A 21,795-nucleotide genomic window follows, 5' to 3' on the forward strand; every position below is an offset into this window, starting at 1 on the left:
CATTTATTTGACATCTAATTATTGGCAATAAATATTTTCTTTGCTTAGAAATTATAAATACTGGATTTATCTGTGGTATATTTTAGATTTACTTTTTCTGTTGCTAAAATAATGTAAACACTGAAATCACATTTTTCTCTCTTCATTTTGCAGTAGTATTATTGATTCCACAGAATACAGCCAACCTCCAGGTTTCAGTGGCAGTTCTCAGGTAAATGATACAGTTAACAGTACATTTTAGTGGTACCATGAATATAATCATCTGAGTTATAAAATCATAGATTGATTTACTGGGATGTCTTGTCATAATGACAGCTGTTTTGAATACTGTGGTATTGATTAGGACTTGGATAGCTCTGATGCATAATCAGCTATTTATTTGCTCATCAATGATAAGCTTAAAAAATTTTTTTTGACATACTGGTAATGGTAACATCAGACCTTGAGAGGAAGGAAATACCATAAGAGGAAATTATGAAATTATGAATAATCAAGGCTTTGTTTCTGTCATGGGTAAGAAAGTTATAATCTGCTAATGAACTATTCATCATTATGTTGAAACATTAAGCTTTTCTTTGGAAAGTAAACTGTAGGTTTGAGTAGACTATAGCTTTACCTCTCTTCTAATTAATTGTATGATTATTTTGACTTACTCTCTTCATCTGTGACTTGGGGATGCTGATATTTGTCAAATCTAATTTTGAGGCCAGATCTTTGCGCCTTTTTCTTTTTTTGACTTTTTATATTGAAATAATTTCAGACTTAGAGAAAAGTTACAAGAATGGTGAAATGTTTTTATATCCTTTATCCAGATTGTCCAAATGTTAACATTTGATCACATTTGCTTTATCATTCTTATTCTGTCTCTTACATATATACACATAGAATTTTTTTGTCTGGATTATTTGAATAAAGCACGAACATAATGTTCCTTTTTCCAGTGTGTATTTCCTTCAAAACAAGGATATTATCTTATGTAATCACAATATAATTTTAAATACAAGAAGTTGACATTGTTATAGTGGCATTATCTAATTCCTGTATCTTATTCACATTTTACAGATTGTCCTAATATTATTCTTTGTAGTAAAAGGAAGAAAATGAGGCATTTTTAAAATGCATGTTCATTTGTATATTCACTTTATGTGATAGTGCAGTTATTTTTATCAAAGTGAAAAGAAAATTTTTTTGGATCGTACAGCTTTTGTTTGTGTTTTTCTTTTCCCATTACTTAGATGACTGTATTACTTTCATGGTTAGTTTGTGTGACTGCTCTACACTTTGGTGTTGTCTTTGTATTCACGCATGTTTTTGGCCTATTCTTTTATAGTGAGTTCATAGACTGGCTCGTATCTACTTCTGAGTAGCCGTGAAAACACCATACTTGAGTGTAAGCATTAGCATTGATGTACAGCAAAACTATTAGAAATTTTTCATAATTGATTAAAACTTAAACACAGGTGGGTGATTTAAAAATACAGTTCAAGAAGTAATTTAAGTAGTAATAATGGGTAACACTTATTTTGTACTTAATATTCATTGACATTGCTCAAAGTACTTTACATGTATTAACTAATTCTCAGAACTTCACTATGAAATAAGTACTGTTACTATTCTTTTCTATTTTTTTGAGGAAACTGGGGCACAGATAAGTTAAGAAGGTTGTCCAGATTAATGTAACTAGTAAGAGAAGGGAGCTGAGAATTTAACCCAGGCATTATTGTTTCAGAGCCTGTGCTTTTAAATACTCATTTATTCCACTACCGTATTTTTTTGAGTACCTGCTATTTACCAGGCACTGTAGGCTCTGGGGATACATTATCGAACAAAAACAAAACACAAAAACCACAGTTGTAACCAAGCTTCTGCTAGTTGGAGAGCTACTAACAGTAATAAAGGTAGAATACCTTCGAACAGAGAGGAGGTGAGGGAGGAAGTCACATGGTTAACTCTGGGAAGAAGTTCTAGGCAGCAGGACAACCAGCAAATAAGCCCTGAGGCGGAGAAAAGTAGAAATGCGGCACAAACGTAACAGTGGCCACTGGTGTGTCACTTCCTCAGGCTGTTATAAAGACTTTGGATTTTCCTTTGAATGAGATCAGTTAAACTTGGTCTATAGGTACTTGTCTCACTTCATACTTTGCGTCAAAAGGTATACATTATTGGTAGTTGTTCCGGAGCGTTTAGAAAAATGGATTGATTACATTCTCTATCAGAATGCCAAATAAATAAATACGTAGTTGGACAGGCAGATAATCGGGCAGAGAGTAAACTAAAGACTCTTCTGAATACCTTTGTGTCAAAGAGTAGTTCTAGATGCCGCTACAAACAAATAATACTAGTGAAAATATTGTGTATCAGAATTATGAAATGTCATCAGAACTGTCCTCAGAAATTTGTCATTAAATATATTCATTTTTAGATAAGAATTAAAGTAAATGAAGTAGGCATTCAACTCAAGAAGCTGGGAAAAACTTAAGATGGTATATTTGGAGAGATAAATAGAGAAAGAGCTCAGATACAGTAAAACGTTTCAATATACAATTGAAATTGGCTATTATAGTGTGGAACAGATTAAATAGTGCTGATGCATACTAATACAAGTGGCATTCTTAATGAAATGTATAATTTTCACTAAAAATAAAATATTTAAATAGATTAAAACAATTATAGAACAATTTGAATAGATCAGTTATTATAACTATTAATTTAATACAATTCCAATAAAAAGAGCCCAAAAATATTTTTTAAGGTTGTGCAGAGACTGTGACCAACTGACTCTAATTCATTGGTAGAATGAATGAGTCATAGGCGTAATTACAATGGCATTTACCCACTAAGTTATTAAAATGTATTCTAACTGCTATAACAAAGGAACATAATGAAAATTTAAAAGCCAACTGAAAGGTAATTAAGAGTTTAACCTGTGCTGAAGGTGATCATTGCAGATCAGTGGTGAAGGGGGAGGTTAAGTAATTGGTGTAGTAGCAAGGAAACCATTTGCAGGAAATTTAGCTTTCAATTTTATCACTTACTATAAGAGTCTAGATCAGTTAAATGATTTAAATAATAATAGCACTATAGAAATTAATAAAGAAGCTTATATATAAAAAAGCATGATAAACAAAATTTTAAACCCAAACCAGGAAAGGTATTATAAGCATGATAAGCATGATTGATTTAATTGCTTCAAAATAAAAAAAAAAAGCTTTTCATATCAGTTTCATATTTTTGATGAAAATTCCAAATGGAGTAAAATAAAATAGCCAAAGCAGTCTTGAGAAAGAACAAAGTTGGAGGCATCACACTTCCTGATTTCAAACTATATTACAAGGGTACAGTAATCAGAACAGTGTGATCTTGGCATAAAAACACACACACAGATCAATAGAACAGAATAAAGACTCCGGAAATGAGCCACACATATGTGGTCAATTAATTTATGACAGAGGAGCTGAGAATATGCAATGGGGAAGGACAGTTTCTTCAGTAAATGGTGTTGGGGAAACAGGCCACATGCTTAAGAATGAAACTAGACCACTATGTTATCCCATACACAAAAATTAACTCAGAATGGATTAAAAATTTGAGCTTAAGACCTGAAACTATAAAACTCCTAGAAGAAAACACAGGCAGCTAAGCTCCTTGATGTTCATCTTGGTGATGATATTTTGGATTTGACACTAAGAGCAAATGGATACAGTGGTATATACATGTGGTATGTATATCTGTGACATATTATTCATCCATAAAAAAGGAAATATTGGTATTTGACAACATGGTTGGACTTTGAGGTCATTATGTTAAGTGAAATAAGTTGGACAAAGAAAGGCAAATACTGTATGATCTCACTTATGTGTGGAATCCTAAAAAAACAAAAACCAAATCATAGATACAGAGAACAGATTGGTGGCTGCCAGAGGCATGGGCTGCCAGTTGGGCAAAATGAGTGAAGGGGATCAAAAGGTACGAACTCCAGTTATAAAGTAAGTCGTGGGGATGTAATGTACGGCATGGTTATTGTAGTTCATAATAGTGCATTGCAGATTAGAAAGTTGAAAAGACTCATAACAAGAAAAAATTTTTATAACTCTGTGGTGACAGTTATTAACTAGAGTTATATTCGTCCTCACTTTGCAGTATATACAAATATTGAATCATGTTATACACCTGAAACAAATATAATATTATATGTCAATTATACTTCAACTTAAGAAAAGTAATACAAAGTGTTCTTGAGAGAAACTAGATTTCTAAAATCTATGTATGTATGTAGTTTTTGTTGTTGTTGTTGTTTTAAATTACAAGTAATGGTGAAGAATATAATCTTCACCTGTGGTCTTGGTGCCATTTCCTTGATTTTGCTAAGGGACCAGCAATTTTATGCTGACTTTTGCTTTTGCATCTCAAGCGCATGCCCAAGGACAACGAAAATAGCGTATAACGTGTTACTGTATTTATGAACATAGTTTTGATCTCATAGATATCTTGAAAGGGTCTGAGAGACCCCCATGTGCCTAAAGACCATACTTTCTGGACCAGGCTTTGTGAAACCACTGTTCTAAATTATGCAGCTTTTCTCTTGAATGCCAGTTTGTTTTTATGAAAATGTGTGTGTTTAACAGTTAATTTGTTTTATTATTTTGCACTTGGTCCTTGATCTTACAAGGATTACTTAACTGTGTAAATAATAATGAGGTTTTTATTCAGCATTGTTTAATTTATGAAATTATTTTGGAAGGAAGTGTTATTTATATATTAAATTTACAAATTTCAGTTAACCATACAGAACACTTTCAGCTTCATTTAGAGTAGGGCTCTCTTCTTAGTGGAATTGATGGGGAACTGTGCTGTGGTAACAATTATTTCTTCATTGTACAAACATTGATTTTGTTTATCTTTTAAACTTTTGTATTCTTGGTCATTCGTTTATATTAAGTATGTGAAATGGAATATTTAGTTCTGAGTGTTTTTATTTTCAATTTAATTTCATTCATTAGTAATCAGTTTTTGTTAATTTTATAAAGATTTTTCATAATTTATAGGCTGACATTAAATGATTGTTTTGTATAATCATCAAGTTTAATTTGCTCTATTATCTTTATGGTATGCTATATACTTTTTTAGCATTATGTGAGTTTTTTACTTTTAGCATTATATGAGTTTTTTCCTTTCTTAGTTACCAGGTAAGATATTTATATGCTTCTGTTTTCGCTTTGGTGAGATTTAATTATTTTTGAGTTTGGTAAGTTTGGCTATTTTTCTTTAGAGCTAATCTAGATAAACACGAATGATGAACATTTCTTTTTGATTTCTAGCCATATTTATATCCTACCTATAAATTATAGAGCTTATCCTGCATTTCTGTTCAGTCCGATGATTGGCCTTATGGATTATCCACAACCAATTTATATTCTCAAAATTCTTATCCCCTCACAGTTAACATATGTCTGTTCATTTATATTAATGTTATTTGTGAATTCAACAATTAAATAAGTCTGGCAGTGAGACAACTGATGTGTATATACCAGCAGTTATGAGGCAACCTGGTTTTGGATGGATTAGAAAGGAATTGCTCTGAATAAATAAATTTAAGAAAAGCTTAGGATAAATATTAGCAAAATAATTATGAAGGGAAAATTAGCTCTAAAATCTGGAAACCAAACCAAATGGTATTTTCAACTACTTGTTTGTTTCACATGTCATATTTCTGACTTTTGTTGTTATAATTATTCTCACATTTCAGACTATGAAGTCTTTGTTTCTTCATGGAACTGATCACTTTTTAAAAAATCTATAGTCTTCCCCTTAGAAATTATAAAAAATATGTTGATACATAAGAAATATATTTTATAAATATGTAAATTAGAAGCATAGTTATAACAAAAGAGACTTATGAACCAGTCATTGTGCTAATTAATTGCTAGAGTGTTAACAGTACCATTCAAGTTACCCATGTGCTTCTAACAGATTTCATCACCTCCTGTCCAGAAGTGGTTACTTTTCTGATATTTGTGTTTATTAATGTCTTGATTTTTTAAAATAGTTTTACCACATATATATGTACCCCTATATTATTCACTTTGGTTATATTTGGATTTTATAAAAATGATACCATAGTATGTAGATTTATGAGATGTTTGTTTTCAGAGTTTCATTCCTGATGTCTGTGGCTATAGTTGATTCATCTTCACTAATTTATAATATTCCATTTTGTTAATATACCACAATTTATCAGTTGTCCAGTTTATATTCATTTGATATATTTTTAGGATTTTCGTTTTTGCTTTTAAGGGCATTTTGCATATGTCTCCTGATGCACAGGTGCAAGAGTTTCTCTAGATTTTGTACCCAGGAGAGGAAGTGAGAGCTGTTGGGTGTACATATCAGTGTTTTTGTATTTTGAGATAGTATCAGTAGTTTTCCAGTCTTTTTATTAATTTAAAACTCTCATCACAGGAGTATATAAGTTCCAGTTTCTCCACATTCTTGTCAGTAATTAGTACTGTTTAATTTCTAAATGATTGCTGCTTTAGTGAGTAATACATAGAATTTAGTTGTGGTTTTAATGCGCATTTTCCTGTCATGCAAGGCCAGTATCTTTTCTTGTGGCCATTCATGTTTTTTCTTTGTGAAATAGCATTTCATGTCTTCTCATTTTTTTTTATTGGTTTTTTTCTTATTTACTTGGAGGAGCCTTTTAAAAAATTGTATTCATGATACTAATAATTCGTTATATCTGTATGGATTATGATCTTCAACAGAATTTCTGTGTCTGTATTCAGTTATGGAAAATTGTCAGTATCAGTTTTTTAAATATTTCTTCTTCAGTCTGTTACTCTTTTTCTGGTTCTCGGAGTATTTGAATCTTACTGTCTTTTCTGTCGCATGTCTTCTCTTTCAAATTTCTGTCTTTTATCCTTCATTCTGGGTAATTTCTTCAGATCCATCTTCTGTTTTGCAATTCTCTTTTCATTCTCCAAGTCTCCATTCTAGTACTTGTTCTCTTGTAGGTATTTGTTCCCAAGTAGGTATTGTCCTGTACCTCTTTCCCCTTGTCTGCACCCTTATGTTTTGTTTACAGTCACTTCTCTGAGTTCAGCTTCTTGTATAGTTGTTTATCCGTTATGTCCTTGGAAATTATCTTTTTTTCTTGTGATCCAAGCACTGCCTTAAAATGATTATTAGCCTACCATCTAGTTTTAGCAGGGATCCACTTTAGTGTTTGTTCATAGTAGTGCCTTACTCTTTTTTACTCAACACATTTGCAATTGTGGTATAGTTATTGGTGAACTTGTGTCATCTCAAGATCTCATTACGTGGCTTTTCTCTTTATCTGTTTAAATGCCTCAAGCATAACACATAATAACCATTTGTGGAAGAATTGTCTTTTCAGTTAACATGATGTGGTTAATAAAAATAGATGACCCTTGGACAACGTGAGGGTACACACGTTTTGAATGTTATATGTATTATATACTGTATTCTTAGAATAAAGTAAGCTAGAAAAAATAAAATGTTATTAAAAAAATTATAAAGAAAATACATTTTCAGTATTTTTTGAAAAAAAAATTTGCGTTTAAGTGGACCCATGCATTTTAAACCCATGTTGTTCAAGGGTCGATTGTATTTTGTTTTCTATAAAATATATATGCCACTGTAGTTCAGGTTTGTTGTCTTTGTCTCTGTATTTGGTTTAGTTATTCTCATCTAAAATATATATAAAACAATTTAGTGCATATACATCATTGCCCCTTAATCTAATAATTTTAACTTAAATATACTGTACTGTCAAAAACTGTTCTTATTATTCAAAGGGTATAATAGAGATGATGAAAATGTAGTCTTTTGACAATCGTTTTCTAACAATTTCTGCATATTAAAATTCTTAAAATTCTAGATTTTAGAATGGCAGTTATAATGGATTCTATCTTCATTTAATTTGGAGAGTTAAAAGAAGCTTCTCATTTTATTCTTGTAAAATTGGTCTTTAGATCCTATTTTCACTTTAAAACAAAAATTGGAAAATACGGTATAAGAACTGTGGGTTTTTACTCTTTGTAATTATTTTAATGCGATAAACTTTTGTAGTTAGTTATTCAAGCATTTGGATATTCTGCACAGAAAAAGAGTATGGTTCATTCTGAGTTATAAGTGTCTTTTCTTGTTATCACCTTAGACAAAGAAACAGCCTTGGTATAATAGCACATTAGCATCAAGACGAAAACGACTCACTGCTCATTTTGAAGACTTAGAGCAATGTTACTTTTCTACAAGGATGTCTCGTATCTCAGGTATGTATCCAGGACTTCTTAAAACATCTAAAATTTGTATATCAGATCCATTCTAGCTTCTTATGCTGAATTTTTGGCAAGTCCTATCCATAAAACAAAAGTTTGTATTTTAGACGTAGTCCAGCAGAGGATTGTGGAATTTCTTAGAGATCCTGGAGAACATTGCTTTCCCATAGCTATTTTTGTTCTTTTTCTGTATTTGAGAATTTTTAGGCTCTATATAGTGAGCTATACAAAGTTAGAAAAAATCAGCCATAAATATGTAGCCAGCAAAAATAAATTCCATTCAGTTACCTCCTATTATTTAACATTTATTGTTTTAAGCACAGTCCTCTGCTAAGAATAAAAAGATGTAAGAATGGTCCTTACTGTCAATGAGTATTATAATTGTCGGAGAAAGCACCAGGTAAATATTATATGTTATATGAGATAGTATATGTTATATATATGCAAACAGTATTACAAGAATAGAGGAGATTATCCACTCGTAGGTGGGAGTGAAAAAACCAGGCTAAGTTGAAAATGGGAAAATGTAAGAGGAAGTAATCACTGTATAGATTTCAGAAGAGTTGTATTTAATCAATGATAATATTAATTAAAAAGTAAGTAGAGACATATTTAAAGTAGAAGAAATAAATTATGTAAAGAAATGGGTATTTTTTTTTTTTTGCTTTTTGTTAGCCCACTGATCTTTAGCTGTTCTCTGCATCTTTGCTCACCAACCATAGTTTTTTTAAAATTTTTTTTTAGGTGGTACATATACTTTACAATGCTTGGTATAAGTTGGTGCTCAGTCATTTAATATCATTAGTAGTATACCTGCTCATAGTGAGGGCCACCAAAGAAAAAAATGTCTGATACTCTATGAGCTGTTAAAAATTTGGCTTTGGTTTTTTCTTGAGTAGGCATATTTATATTATAATGTACACATTGCTTAGATCGGTTGGACAGATTTGCTTCAGGATTGATGGGGGAGTGGAAATAGATTTACATAACATTTTTCCTGTGAACTAAGAGGAAGCCAGGCTTTGTTGATAAGTGTATTTGAAATTAATAACAGTTATTATACGGACCAAAAGCTTTCAGTGTATTGCCTGAGAATTGATCCCCTTATTGAGCCTGCGTAATAGTCTATAAACTACAATAGGAAGCTATTTAATTGAAAGTGGTCTGAAACCTACATTCTGATTGACAAAGAGTTCATGTTAGCCCTTTCAGATGTTATATATTGGTATGATGTTGAAATACAACCACAGGCAAGTGGCAGACATTAAAAATGAAAACGGGAGAGATGGGGGTGGGCTATTATTATTGATAATATTTCAGTAACTAACATCATAGGCATGCTGTGGGATAGTAAAAGTAATCAAAACCAATTTAATTTATTTTGGGGATGTAGAATAATAAGACCAGGAGGAAGATTAGATTTTTATTTTCGTGGGCATGGCTGTATTGTACTTAATAGACATTGTCCTTAGTTTTTAGGAATCTCAAGCTTGTCTTATCAAATGTGTTCATTGACTACACTAATCATATCGCTGATCGTGAAGTTCCTCCTAGTGTTCTCAAAGGAAAATTTAACCTCTATGTGATGGGGTACCTAAGAGTTTGATTGTCCATTTGTATATTTTCAAATGAGCATCCACTCCACCCCACCCCCTAATCTTTCTTAATGAAGATTAAGAAAATTAATGCCTTAGACTCTTAACTGTAACTGAGAGAGGAGGTAAATTAAAAAGCATTAGAAGAGAAAAGAGACCCTGGATACAGTTTTATAAACTAATCTGTAATTAGAACAGGAGATATGGTATGCCAGCAGGTATGTATGGGTGTAGATCATAAATCAACCAAACAGACAGAATCCTACCTTTTCATAACCAGCTAAGTGGAATGTAATTCTTATATGTCCAGATACTGAAATAACGATTTTTAGTGCTTTCTTTATAACTTGTTGAACATAGGTGTTAGTGAGTGGAGTGGCGGTACAGTGGCTAGAAGTTCAGTTACCCTAGAAAAGGATTATGATCTTCAACAGGAAACACATTCTTGAATGCTCGCAAGTTTTATGTACTTAAGGATTGATGTCAAAATGTGAAACAATAGATTAGCATTAAAACAATTTTGAAGTGAATATCTAAAGTAACTGGCTTTCCAGTAAGTTATTTATTATATTACATAGCTCACGGTAATAGGATTATATATAAAAAGAACCAATTAACTGTTACATCCAAGCCACTTTTGTAATACAGTTGAGTTTTTTGAGAACCAATTAACTGTTACATCCAAACCACTTTGTAGTATATTTAATTTTTTTTCAAAAACCCATGTTTTATTTATAATTTGTTGAATTTCCTGAGAATCATTTTTGTACAGCAGGAGCTTTTCTCAATAACATTATGATACTGCATGCTAATTAGTTTTGTTTCTTTTGCTGTTTTTAGAATGGAAACACTACAGAATTGGACCCTTTTAATATAGGTTGTTAAATGAATTTGCAAAATTAATGTTTAAATCTTTAAAATGTAAAATATCAGAGATAGAAGCTTACTTAGTTTTCTCAAGCAATTGTGTTTTCTATAATAATCGTTAGATTTCTTCATGTCAACAATTATCTTTAAAATAACCTAATTATCTCCAGATAAAATAAATTCTTTACCGTGTATCATATATATACTATAGTATACATACATATACCATATGATACTTATATATATATATACACCATATATGATATGATACTTACAATGAAGAAGGTATGAAAAGTGTTTTAACAGGCTTATTTCACATTTAAGTGTAGGATGCTAACTAAAATAATTGTTTTACTTTTCTTTCTTTGGAAAGGGAAATACAAATCAAAACTTTAAGCAGTTTTGAAAAACTTTTTTTTAAATTCATACTTTTACTATAAGCTTTTTTCTAGATCGAAGAATAGATTAGCTGTATTCTCAAGTCCTTCATAAATTGATCTTGCAATTTAAATTCCACATAATTTAGTTTTGCATCATTTACTGAAATAGACTTTACTCAGAGTATTTGTACAGTGTCCTACCAGATGAAATTTTTATTTTCCACATTCTACCCAAACATTTTAGTGAAACGATATTGTTATTGAGAATTAAAAATTCGTACATTGCAACTGTGTACTCCCTTCCTGTAACTGGATATGAAACAATTCAAAGTATTAAGTGAATAAATATTTCACTTTCTTTTTACTTTAAAACCATTATTTTTTATCTAAATTATGTTATTATAAATTGTGCTTTGACAGTAAATGAATATGCCTATAACATGAAGATGTGTCCCTATAATCATGTTCTTTCAAACTAATACTCTGTCCAGTGTATATACTCCTCTCTCCACTTTCACTTTCTTCATGACTGAGTTTTTGTTTTAATAAATAATTTAACTTAAAATTAGAGATACTTTTTTGTTTTCCCAAGAAATTATTGCTTTAAAAAAGAGAAAATACATAGTATATTTTCACTGTTGTTGAGACAGTATCTTTCAAAGAACCACTAAGAAATTTTTCTTAAAATTGAAAAGTCAGCTAGTTAATTTGATCATCTAAGTCTTTTTAAAATACTTTTTAAGAATTGTTTGGTTTTAGAAAATAATTTTTATTCTGTGGGTATTGCTCTCTGATTTACGTTGCAGTTCAGTTCATTTATTGTTTTCTTCTGTAGATGACAGTCGAACAGCAAGCCAGTTGGATGAATTTCAGGAATGCTTGTCCAAGTTTACTCGATATAATTCAGTACGACCTTTGGCTACTCTGTCATATGCTAGTGATCTCTATAATGGTTCTAGCATAGTCTCTAGGTAAGTATTGGGCAGCATTCTTTACTGCTTTCTTTTGCAAGAATATCTAGCATTGAATTGAATTTGAGAAGCAGTCATAGTGTTCTGGTTAAGAGCCTGTGTTCTGAAGTCAGGTTGCTTGCCAATTTTTACTTCTATGTTCTTAGGCCAGTTTCGACTCTCTTTAGCCCTCAATCTCTTCATCTCTAAAATGGAATGATTAATAGTATCTATCTCACAGAGTTGCAGTTTGTGTTCTCGTAACATCTTTGTCTGGTTTGGTGACAGGGTATGTTCTCCTCATAAGTGCTCCCTCCTTCCAGTTTTCTGGATGTGTTTGTGAAGAATAGGTGTTATTTCTTCCTTATCTACTTCGTAGAATTCTCTAGTTAAGCAATCTTGGCCTTGAGTTTTCTCTGAGGGAAGATTTTTAAATACAAAATTCAATTTTTAAGATACGTAAGGCTAATAATAACCAGATAACCATTTCTTCTTGATTGAGCATTGTCTTTAGTTTGTATCTTTCAAGGAATTTGTCCATTTCATCTAGGGTGTTGAATTTATTTGCATGCAAGTGTTAATATTATTCCTTTATTATTTTTTTAAAATATCTTTAAATTCTATAATGATATTCCCTTTCTCATCCCTGATATTGGAAATTTGTTTCCCTTTGTTCTTTTTCCTTAATAGTCTTGCTTTAGAAGGTTATCAGTTTTATTTATCTAGCTCTTGGTTTATTGGTACTCTGTATTTTCGTGTTCTCCCTTTCATTGATCTCTGCTCTTTATTTTCTCTTTTCTGCTTTTGTTAGATTTAATTTGCCCTTAGCGTTTTAGTTTCTTGAAGTGACTGAGTTGAAACCTTTCTTTTCTGATACAGTTTGGGTTATAAATTTTTCTCTAAGCACTGTATTAGCTGTATCTCACAAATTTTGATGTGCTATCTTTTCTTTCTTCCAAAATTTTTTATCGTGGTAAAATACACACATAACATTAAATTTACCATCTTAACAAATTACTGTTCGGTGGTGTTAACTACATTCCTGATACTGTGCTCCTGTCACTGCCATCCTTACTATTTCCTTTCTGTGTATCATCTTGTAAAACCGAAAACCAGTGCCCATTAAAAAACTCCTCCTTCTCATAGTCTCAGCATTCACTATTCTACTTTCTGTCTTTGTGACTTTTGACTGCTCTTAAGTATCTCTTATAAGTGGAATCAGACAGTATTTTTAATAACATTTCTGAAAGAAAAAAATCCCAACATTCACAGTTTACTAGGTAGGACAGATGAAGACTAGTAGGTAGCAACAAAGGAAAGTAGTATCCCAAGAATTAAAGGAACTTTGAAACTTTCACAGCCCAAAGGTTTTTTTCATTTTCCTAGTTTCTCACACTCAGACACATCATTGGTAATAAATTTATTTTAAAGGCTTTTAATTACTGTCAAAATGGGACATTCAATGAAGAATTTCTTTTGGGAAGAGGGATAAGATATGTTAGAGATAACATGATGTTGAATTTGGTGCATTATTTTATTACATTGTAGAAGAAATTAATTTTTACTTTAAAATAGCAAGAAATATGTCTAGTAGTGGTCATTTATTACAATGATAATCTCACTGAGAGAAAAAGCTGCACCAGAAATTTCGCTTTTAAAATGTTTCTTTCTTTGCTTATGGATAATTTTGGATTAGTACCATACTATAAGTCCACAAGATGGCAGCATTTGTTTACTTTGACACTGTCTCAACAATTAGTTGACAAGTATGGAAATTAGTGCTTATAATGAAGTTCAGAGAGAACTCTTCTTACACACAGCCATAATGTCACTTTTATACTTTTTCTTAAATTAGGTATTCAGTGGCCACTAGAAAGGAATGGTTTTAAAGCATAGTTTAAACTTTGAATGCTTAAGTAACAATGGCTGTTTCTTGAATTCTTTGTTTCAATTTTACATACCTGGATTGTTATTTTTAAAATTGTTATACACTCCATTTGTAATTGAGAAATTATTTTAACATTTTGCTTATATCTTCTCAAATTTTTGAAATAGAATAACATCCGACATTAGTAAATTCATAAGAAGAAAAGTTACATATTATGACACTCGCTGCTAAATCAGTTACTACACTGGTGATGTAGTGTTTGATTGCTTTTTCAGACAACAGTGTAAGTATTTTACATGACATTTTAAGTATTTCCCTAACTCATTTAATCTTTATATAAACCTTATGGAGTAAGACATTGCCATTTATCCCATTCTACAGATAAGGAGTTGAAGTAGAGAGAAATTTTCTAATTTGTCTAAGAGCAGCACAGTGGTAGTAAATGACAGAACTGAGATTTGAACTAAGAGATTCTGGCTCCTGAGTTCTGTTCTGTGAGTTCCTCCTGGATCTGTTGAAACTTTTGGATAAGTTTCAGAAAACACTTTACTTTCGAGACACCCGAAAGAATAAAAGGAATTAGTTCTTTTGAGTTTTTGATACTTTTTGTCTCTATTACTGTATTGTCTAACTTGGCTTTTATAATGAACTTTTAAATTTAATGTAGATTTGATGTTTAGATACCTTTTTTTTTTCCCCATAGTTTGAAACTATTCAAATTAAACTTTTTTGTAGTAGCTGTTAAAGGATTGTTTTACTAAACTTCACTTTATAATGACAGGCAAGTTCGATCCAGATTTAAGGTCGGTTTTAATATACTCTTTATTATAGAAGCTGTGAGTTTTTTCATTTGTACTTAAAAACAGATCTCCAGGTAATTATTGACTTATCTAAGGAATAAGTGTGATTTTTTAGGACTCCTAATGTACTCTCTCTTTTTGTCAGAAGGTATTTCTGTTACTCTCTTAAGAGTTATTGGGCCTTCTGGGTAGTGAGAAATGTGAAGAATGGGAGTGAAGAGGAAAGGATTCCCTTTCAGAATTTTTCCCAGGACCAGTCTTTTAAAGTAGTAATTTAAAAAAAGTGTTCTAGGCTTGAAGCTGCATCAGGGAAGGGAAGAAGTCTTATCTGTCTTATTTCCTATTGTATCCCCATGTCCTTTATGTGGTAGGTGCTCAGTAGTAAAGTTGTTGAATGACTGCACGAATGAATGGAAGACTCTTTCGCCTGCCCTGGGAGGGTTTGGGGTTAGTATATATCATTAGTCTGTTACTATTCTTGTTTATTTTGCCCTTGTTTGTGTTCCTCCAAGAGCAGCCCCTTTGTTCTCACTTAAATGAGCATTTTGCACAGTGATTGGGGCCATAGACCTTGGAACCAGATTGCTTGAATTCGAATTATTTAGAGAACCTTGGGCAAATTACTTAATATCATGATACCTCAGTTTCCTTGTCTGTACATTAGAGATTTGAAGGTTAAATATATTTTATGTAAAGTGCTTAAAATAGTGCTTGACACATAGCATTATATGTTATGGAAGTTTTAGCTATTATAGATTGATTTGGAAGAAAAAAAGTTGAATGACATCAATTTTTATTTACTTTACCCATGTTTCTATTCTTTAAAGATCTGCCCATTTCTTTTATTAAAATGGCCCATTTCTCAACCTTTCTTTGTTTCCTTGAAATTATAATAGCCTCTTTCTCTTGAGGCATACTATCATGGTAATGAAATAGACCTTTAACAACTGCAGTCACTTTACATTTTCTTTTGATAAATTGGATTTACTCTTCAGGGATATTAATCTACCTTGTTTGTTAATACCTATTTTATAATTGCGAAAAATGTGACAGTCAGTGAGAACATTCACAAAATTCCCTTCTTGGGATGCTGACGTCTTTGCATTGCTTAGTGCCACGCCATATAGAGGTGTGCGATAATCCTCTATCCTGCGTGATCTCTTGCCTTAATGCTCGATCACTTGACTGATGGCGCTTCTGACAAGGAATATAGCCAGTTTCTTACAACTGTTTAAATAAATCACCTTTTTAAAAAGTTGATTTTTAAAAAATGTATCAAAAAAGTTGATACATTTCAAGTGTGGAAGAAAAAATGCCATTCATTTCTATTTTAAAATAAGTCTTCATTCGTAATATTTTTCAAGAAAAATGTGTTTATTCTGAAATATAAAAAATTCTATGAAACTGAATTTATCATTGCAATAAACTTGCATAAACCACTTGTTATAAGAATTGCTGGTTAATAGTGGATAGCAGAAATGAATTTTTTATGACCAACATTTCTTACAGTTCTCTTGAATTTAATTGCAGAAGCAGCAGGTATGTTTCAGTTAATTCGTTTATTTTTTATTTTTTGTTTTGGCCTACTGGTCACTGTTTATTGTTGTTTGTGTTATCACATATCATAATTAAAGCACCTGAAATACTGTACTGTGAAATAAGAGATCATTCTGGATTAGCTCTGAAAAGTTCTCTAAAAACTTCCTTGTTCATTTGAGTTATTTCATGATCAGTTTTAGAGTCTAATTATGTTTATGTTTGAGAACAGATAATTAAATTTGTCCAAGATTGGGAACAAATAACTGTGTTTAGAAGCACTTAAATCCTGAATTGTAGCAATGTGGAAGTCCTATGTGGAAGTCCTCGCATTTTTTGAAAGGCAGCTGTTTGTCTTCCTTTTCCTTTTAATTATACTTTACTAGAAAAAATTATTCTTTAAACTTTTTGATCAGTATTTTTCCAAAAATCTTATCGTTTTAAACTATGAAGAACCTTAATATCCCAGAAGGTGAAAAAAAGGAAACTGTGCAGGTTCTTGATATCCCAGTATATTAAGAACAAAACGTAACCAGAACGTAAGAACATAATAGCAGTGAAGTCAAAACAAAAAGTTAATTTTTTAGTGCGGGAGTAAAAGAATGAGCTATTGTAGCTAAATAAATAAGCTTTGTTGAAAAGAGAGCTTTCTTGTATAATAGCGACAGAAGAAATAACAGACTTACATCATCAAATCAATTCTTTTTACAAGTAGCACTTGTTTTTATGTTAGCTTCCTTCCTGGAGTGTTTTTGGACTATCGTTTTGATAAGTTAGTGTTTAAACTTTCTTTTATTAAGAACTAATAGTTTGGAAAGGGCATGTTCACTTTTACTGGTACAACTTTGGAATGCTATTGATTTATTAGCCATGTGTGTTTGTAAGTGAAAGAATTTAGGGATAACATAACTGCTTCTCCCAAAGTTTCAGCCGTACCAAAACCTTCTAAATTAAGAATAGGATGGGTGAATAGTGGGCATCAGTATAGTTATGTTGCATCCACAGGGCAGATAACAGTAGCTGAGATGGAAGTTCATTTGAGGTTTTCGTGCAGATAAATCGATTATATTGCCACATAGTCATATTTTATTGGAGGGAACATTTGCTGAATTGTGCAATGACATCTGATGAAATTCCTTTAAAATGTGTATAAAGTTAAGGATTTAAAGCTATAATGAAAAGTGAGCATCTCAATGTGTGTTTTTATGGGAAATATTTTTAATGTGTTTTTTTGTTATCGTCAACTCAGCAGGCTTCTGATAAATTATTAACTAATCATTAACTGTTCTGTAAAAGATTATCATAGGTAATCCATAAAGAAAAGTGTGTCATGTAGGTATTTGTATGCATTTAACGATTGATTGATACATGCAGAGTACTAGCCACTTATAAACTGGCTGATTTGGGGCAGATTACCTCACCTCTGATCCTCAGTTTTCTCCTGTAAAATGTGGACAAAAGTAATACCTATCTTATGGTTATCACGAGAACTAAGTTAAACGTGCAGTGGTTATAGTTAGCGAGTGGTCAGTGAATGTTAGCCATTGTTATGTAATTAATGGTAGATCAGTGAGAATTCTTATGTATTCTCTAGCCTTATGGCTGTACTTCTAGAAAGGATGCTTAACTCATTGACAAATAATGTGTGTGATGATGCATTTCACTCTTAATTCCTTTAGATCACTTAGGTTTCTTGCTGGTTATATAACAACTTTTGAGGCTACAAATTAAGTTCTGTGAGGGTGAATAAGGTCGTCTGCTTTGCTTTGAAGTAACTTATTTTAGAACTTGTATAAAAAGTTAGTAAGAGGGGTGAATTCTCACATAACTCTGAAAGGGAGATTTTTGTTTTTTCCCTTGTTTGTGGTATAAGGAATCTGTATTGAGGGTTCATAAGTCAGGTCATATTTGATTGGGAGATTAGAAGTGGGGTTGGAGAAACATAATGATAATTTGATGATTCCATTTTTATGTGTATTTTATCCCTTCATCGCCACTCCCTCCCTAATCGATGCAGTAATTTCACTTGTATGCTAATTCATTTATTATAGTGACATTAAATACTGTGAAATTCTGTCATCCCCACAAAATGGTAGGAAGGGGAATAGCTGGAATTTGTGAGAAGACTAATCGGTAATTGTCTTTTGATATATTTTTCATATTGCAAACCATTAAATCTTTCCTCACTACTTTTACAGTATCACTTGTTAGCCTTGACTCTTGGGTACGTTGTAATGTGGTTACTAAAGCTGAATTGAAAAACATGTCTGGTTTCTAGGAACACAAAAACCATCTATAAGCAGAATCGTGTAGCTATGCACATTTCCCTACTACATGTAATTGGATATGTCTTGATAATGCCTTAATCTGGGAATAGAGCCTAAGAAAATTTGAGGGCATTTCAAGTAGATCTCTTATCCTTGTAGACAGAATCACTTTAGAAACAGAGAAAAGCAAATTCTGAATTGTTGTCATTGAAAACGTCACAAGGATAGGTGACTAGTCTTACTGACCAGGCATATATTTTTTCCCTTAGTATTGAATTTGACCGGGATTGTGACTATTTTGCAATTGCTGGGGTTACAAAGAAGATTAAAGTCTATGAATACGGCACAGTCATTCAGGATGCGGTGGATATTCATTACCCTGAAAATGAAATGACCTGCAATTCCAAAATCAGGTACTTATATGATTTTCTTGGCATAATGCAGTGTGTATATAACAATTAGTATCTATAGGTGGTATGAGTTTATTTTACCTTTCTGTGAGACTCCTTTACTCATTCATGGTGAGCACTATAATTGCCTGCAGAGAATACATCAGAATATCTTTCTTATAGATATTGGTTGCTTTTCCCTTGTGGGATTTAGTAGTTATTGTTTTTCAGTTTGTCAAATGAAAGTTATTTTTCTTTAACTTTTTCAGGTCTTTGTTGTAGACAGCCTCTCACGGAGTGTTGAATAAAGCATTACTGTAGCCTATGAATAGTGTCTGAAAGTCAAGAATTTTCTGCCTGACATGCACATGTCTCTAAATATTACAGTTGTTTAAAGTTTTAAGAGTTCTTTTCACAAGAATGTTCTGCTTTTCACTGAGGGCATAATATTTAAGTTTCATGTATGAGGGGTTAGAGTTCATGATGAATGCAGTAAAAATACTGCATTTTTAACAGTATTCAAACCAGGACTACTGTTAAAAATGCAGGAATTGGGCCTTATTTCTGGTCTGCACCCCCAAAATCTTAGAGGAATCCTAGAATCTGCATTTTTTAAATAAGCTCCCTAAACTGGTCTCATGAGCACTGGCTTAAAAGAAAATGATGTAAGGAAATCATCTAATAAATTTATTTAGAACTTTGAACATCCTTGTCATCCTAGTCATCCTTGTACCTTATTTATCTGAATGAATGATATATATAATATGTGCGTATATGCTCATTTTAATAATGTTAATAATATAGCAAGTATTAGTCTTTATATAATATAATTTTCTTTTTGTTTTCTAATTAGTTCATAAAAATGCGGGCCTGATAATTTGTGAGCTTGCTCATTCATCAGTGGTGCTCATCATTGAGAATCTTATAGTTGTCCTAAGTGGGACAACACCAACATGAGTAAGATATAACTTTATCGAATTCTTATGTGGCAGGCATTGTCCTAAATGCTTTGTCTTAAGCAGAGCTATGAGGTAGTTCTACCTTTATTGCCCTATTTTATACACAAGGAAGCTGAAGCACAGAAAAGTTAGTTAACTTGCTTAAGATTGCACAGCTAGTCTTTGGTGGACCCAGGATTTAGAGTTAGTTTGGTTCCAAAGTATGTGCTTTTAAGCATTTCATGCTACTCGTTTATAAAATGGAGGCCATAAGAGTAAGACTTATTTTATAAATTGTATTTTAAGTAAATCCACATAATGCAGTACTTTATGGCACCTTGGAAGTGGAGGAGGCCATTCAAGGCGGGAAGCTATGGCCTCAGAGCTGAAAGGATCAGTCTGCAAGCATGCCTAAAACCAATTTGGAGCACACCAATAATGCAAGTGAAGTATGTTACCCAAAGCAGATCTGGAATTTGAGCTCAGTTTGTATAAACTCAAAATCTAGCTCTTAAGTGTTCTATGTAATTTCTCCCAGAAATTCTAGTAAGTATATTTAAACGTGCAAATAAATTCTTCCAATCTCTGAAACTTAGCATGCAATTAGTAGAAAGCAAAAAACTTATGTTCATATCCTTGGAAGTAATCTAGATTAATTGTTTTCAAAGTGGCCTTTTCCTTAATATGCATTAGATTAACTATATTCATGATTCACATATGTGTCTCACCAAAAGCATACATTTTTAGATGTTGCATTCTCAATTTTGGAGCACTCGAGAATAGCAGAAACCATAGATGTTAACAGTTTAATACTCACTGTTAAATGCTTCAGTCATAAGCTTCTATTAGTTAAGATATTTTGGATGTAAACCAAAATTCAGTTTGAACTAGTTTATTAATTTACATGACTTGGCACAACTGCATCTGGGTCCTAAACAATCTGATTAGGTTTCTGTCATCCTGCCCCGGCATGCTTTGTTCCCCTTGGCCTCTATTGTCTTCACCCTTAGGCTTATCCTCCTCATGTATCAAAGGTGGCATGTGGTGGCTTTAGGCTCATATCCATTTTTCAAACTAATGATCAGAGGGAACAGTGGTAAGGGTCATTACTTGGTAATTCCAATAGAAAAATCTGGAGATTATTTGATATGTTTCTTTCAAGATGCTGTGAGCAGAAAAATCGTGAACTCATGTAGAACACTTTAAAGGAGTTCTAATCTTTGTTAACACATCAAAACCCTTTCTATCCACTTATTTAAATACATAAAGTAAGGCTGAACTATATTTCTTTCAGCTGTATCAGTTGGAGTAGTTATCATAAGAACCTGCTAGCCAGCAGTGATTATGAAGGCACTGTCATCCTGTGGGATGGATTCACAGGACAGAGGTCAAAGGTCTATCAGGTAAATAAGGGTACTAGTTATGTGTTTTAAGAATCACATTTCTTACTTTTCTTAATAATTGTAGAGCTTTATATACTTTATAATTACAAATTGAAAGTTACTATTTAGCATTTTTTTTATATCTGCGTAATACCAAAGAATGCCTTCTGAAGCACCTCCTCAGACTTTTGCATTGTAGAATGTATTAGATGATTTCCCAAAAGCAGTAATTTTAGTAAATGCATCTATCAGAAGTTTGGGGACTACTTTACATCTCTTTTGTTTTCATAGCTTGTTCTCTCTCCCTCCCACCATAGCCATAAATTGGTATCAAGGTTGGTTTTTGTTTGTTTGTTTTGGTTTATTTATTTTAAGATCTATATTCTGTCTGAGACTACTTTATCTTTCTTCTACATCCAGGAACATGAGAAGAGATGTTGGAGTGTCGACTTTAATTTGATGGATCCTAAACTCTTGGCCTCAGGTTCTGATGATGCAAAAGG

General features: G+C 32.1%; 1 protein-coding gene across 3 annotated transcripts in view; it reads left to right on the plus strand.

Moving 5' to 3' along the window:
• Positions 1–21,795, plus strand: part of COP1 (COP1, E3 ubiquitin ligase) — a 93,559-nt gene that overhangs the window by 34,415 nt on the left and 37,349 nt on the right. For all 3 annotated transcript variants that reach the window (XM_011361244.2, XM_023531257.1, XM_023531258.1), the window contains 6 exons: positions 154–211; positions 8,180–8,294; positions 11,978–12,113; positions 18,853–18,996; positions 21,205–21,313; positions 21,713–21,794. In XM_011361244.2, coding sequence (XP_011359546.1) covers positions 154–211; positions 8,180–8,294; positions 11,978–12,113; positions 18,853–18,996; positions 21,205–21,313; positions 21,713–21,794 — 644 coding nt within the window. The remainder of the gene's footprint in view (positions 1–153; positions 212–8,179; positions 8,295–11,977; positions 12,114–18,852; positions 18,997–21,204; positions 21,314–21,712; position 21,795) is intronic.

The sequence above is a fragment of the Pteropus vampyrus genome, unplaced genomic scaffold (genome assembly GCF_000151845.1).
Source record: "Pteropus vampyrus isolate Shadow unplaced genomic scaffold, Pvam_2.0 Scaffold65, whole genome shotgun sequence".
Lineage (NCBI taxonomy): Eukaryota > Metazoa > Chordata > Mammalia > Chiroptera > Pteropodidae > Pteropus > Pteropus vampyrus.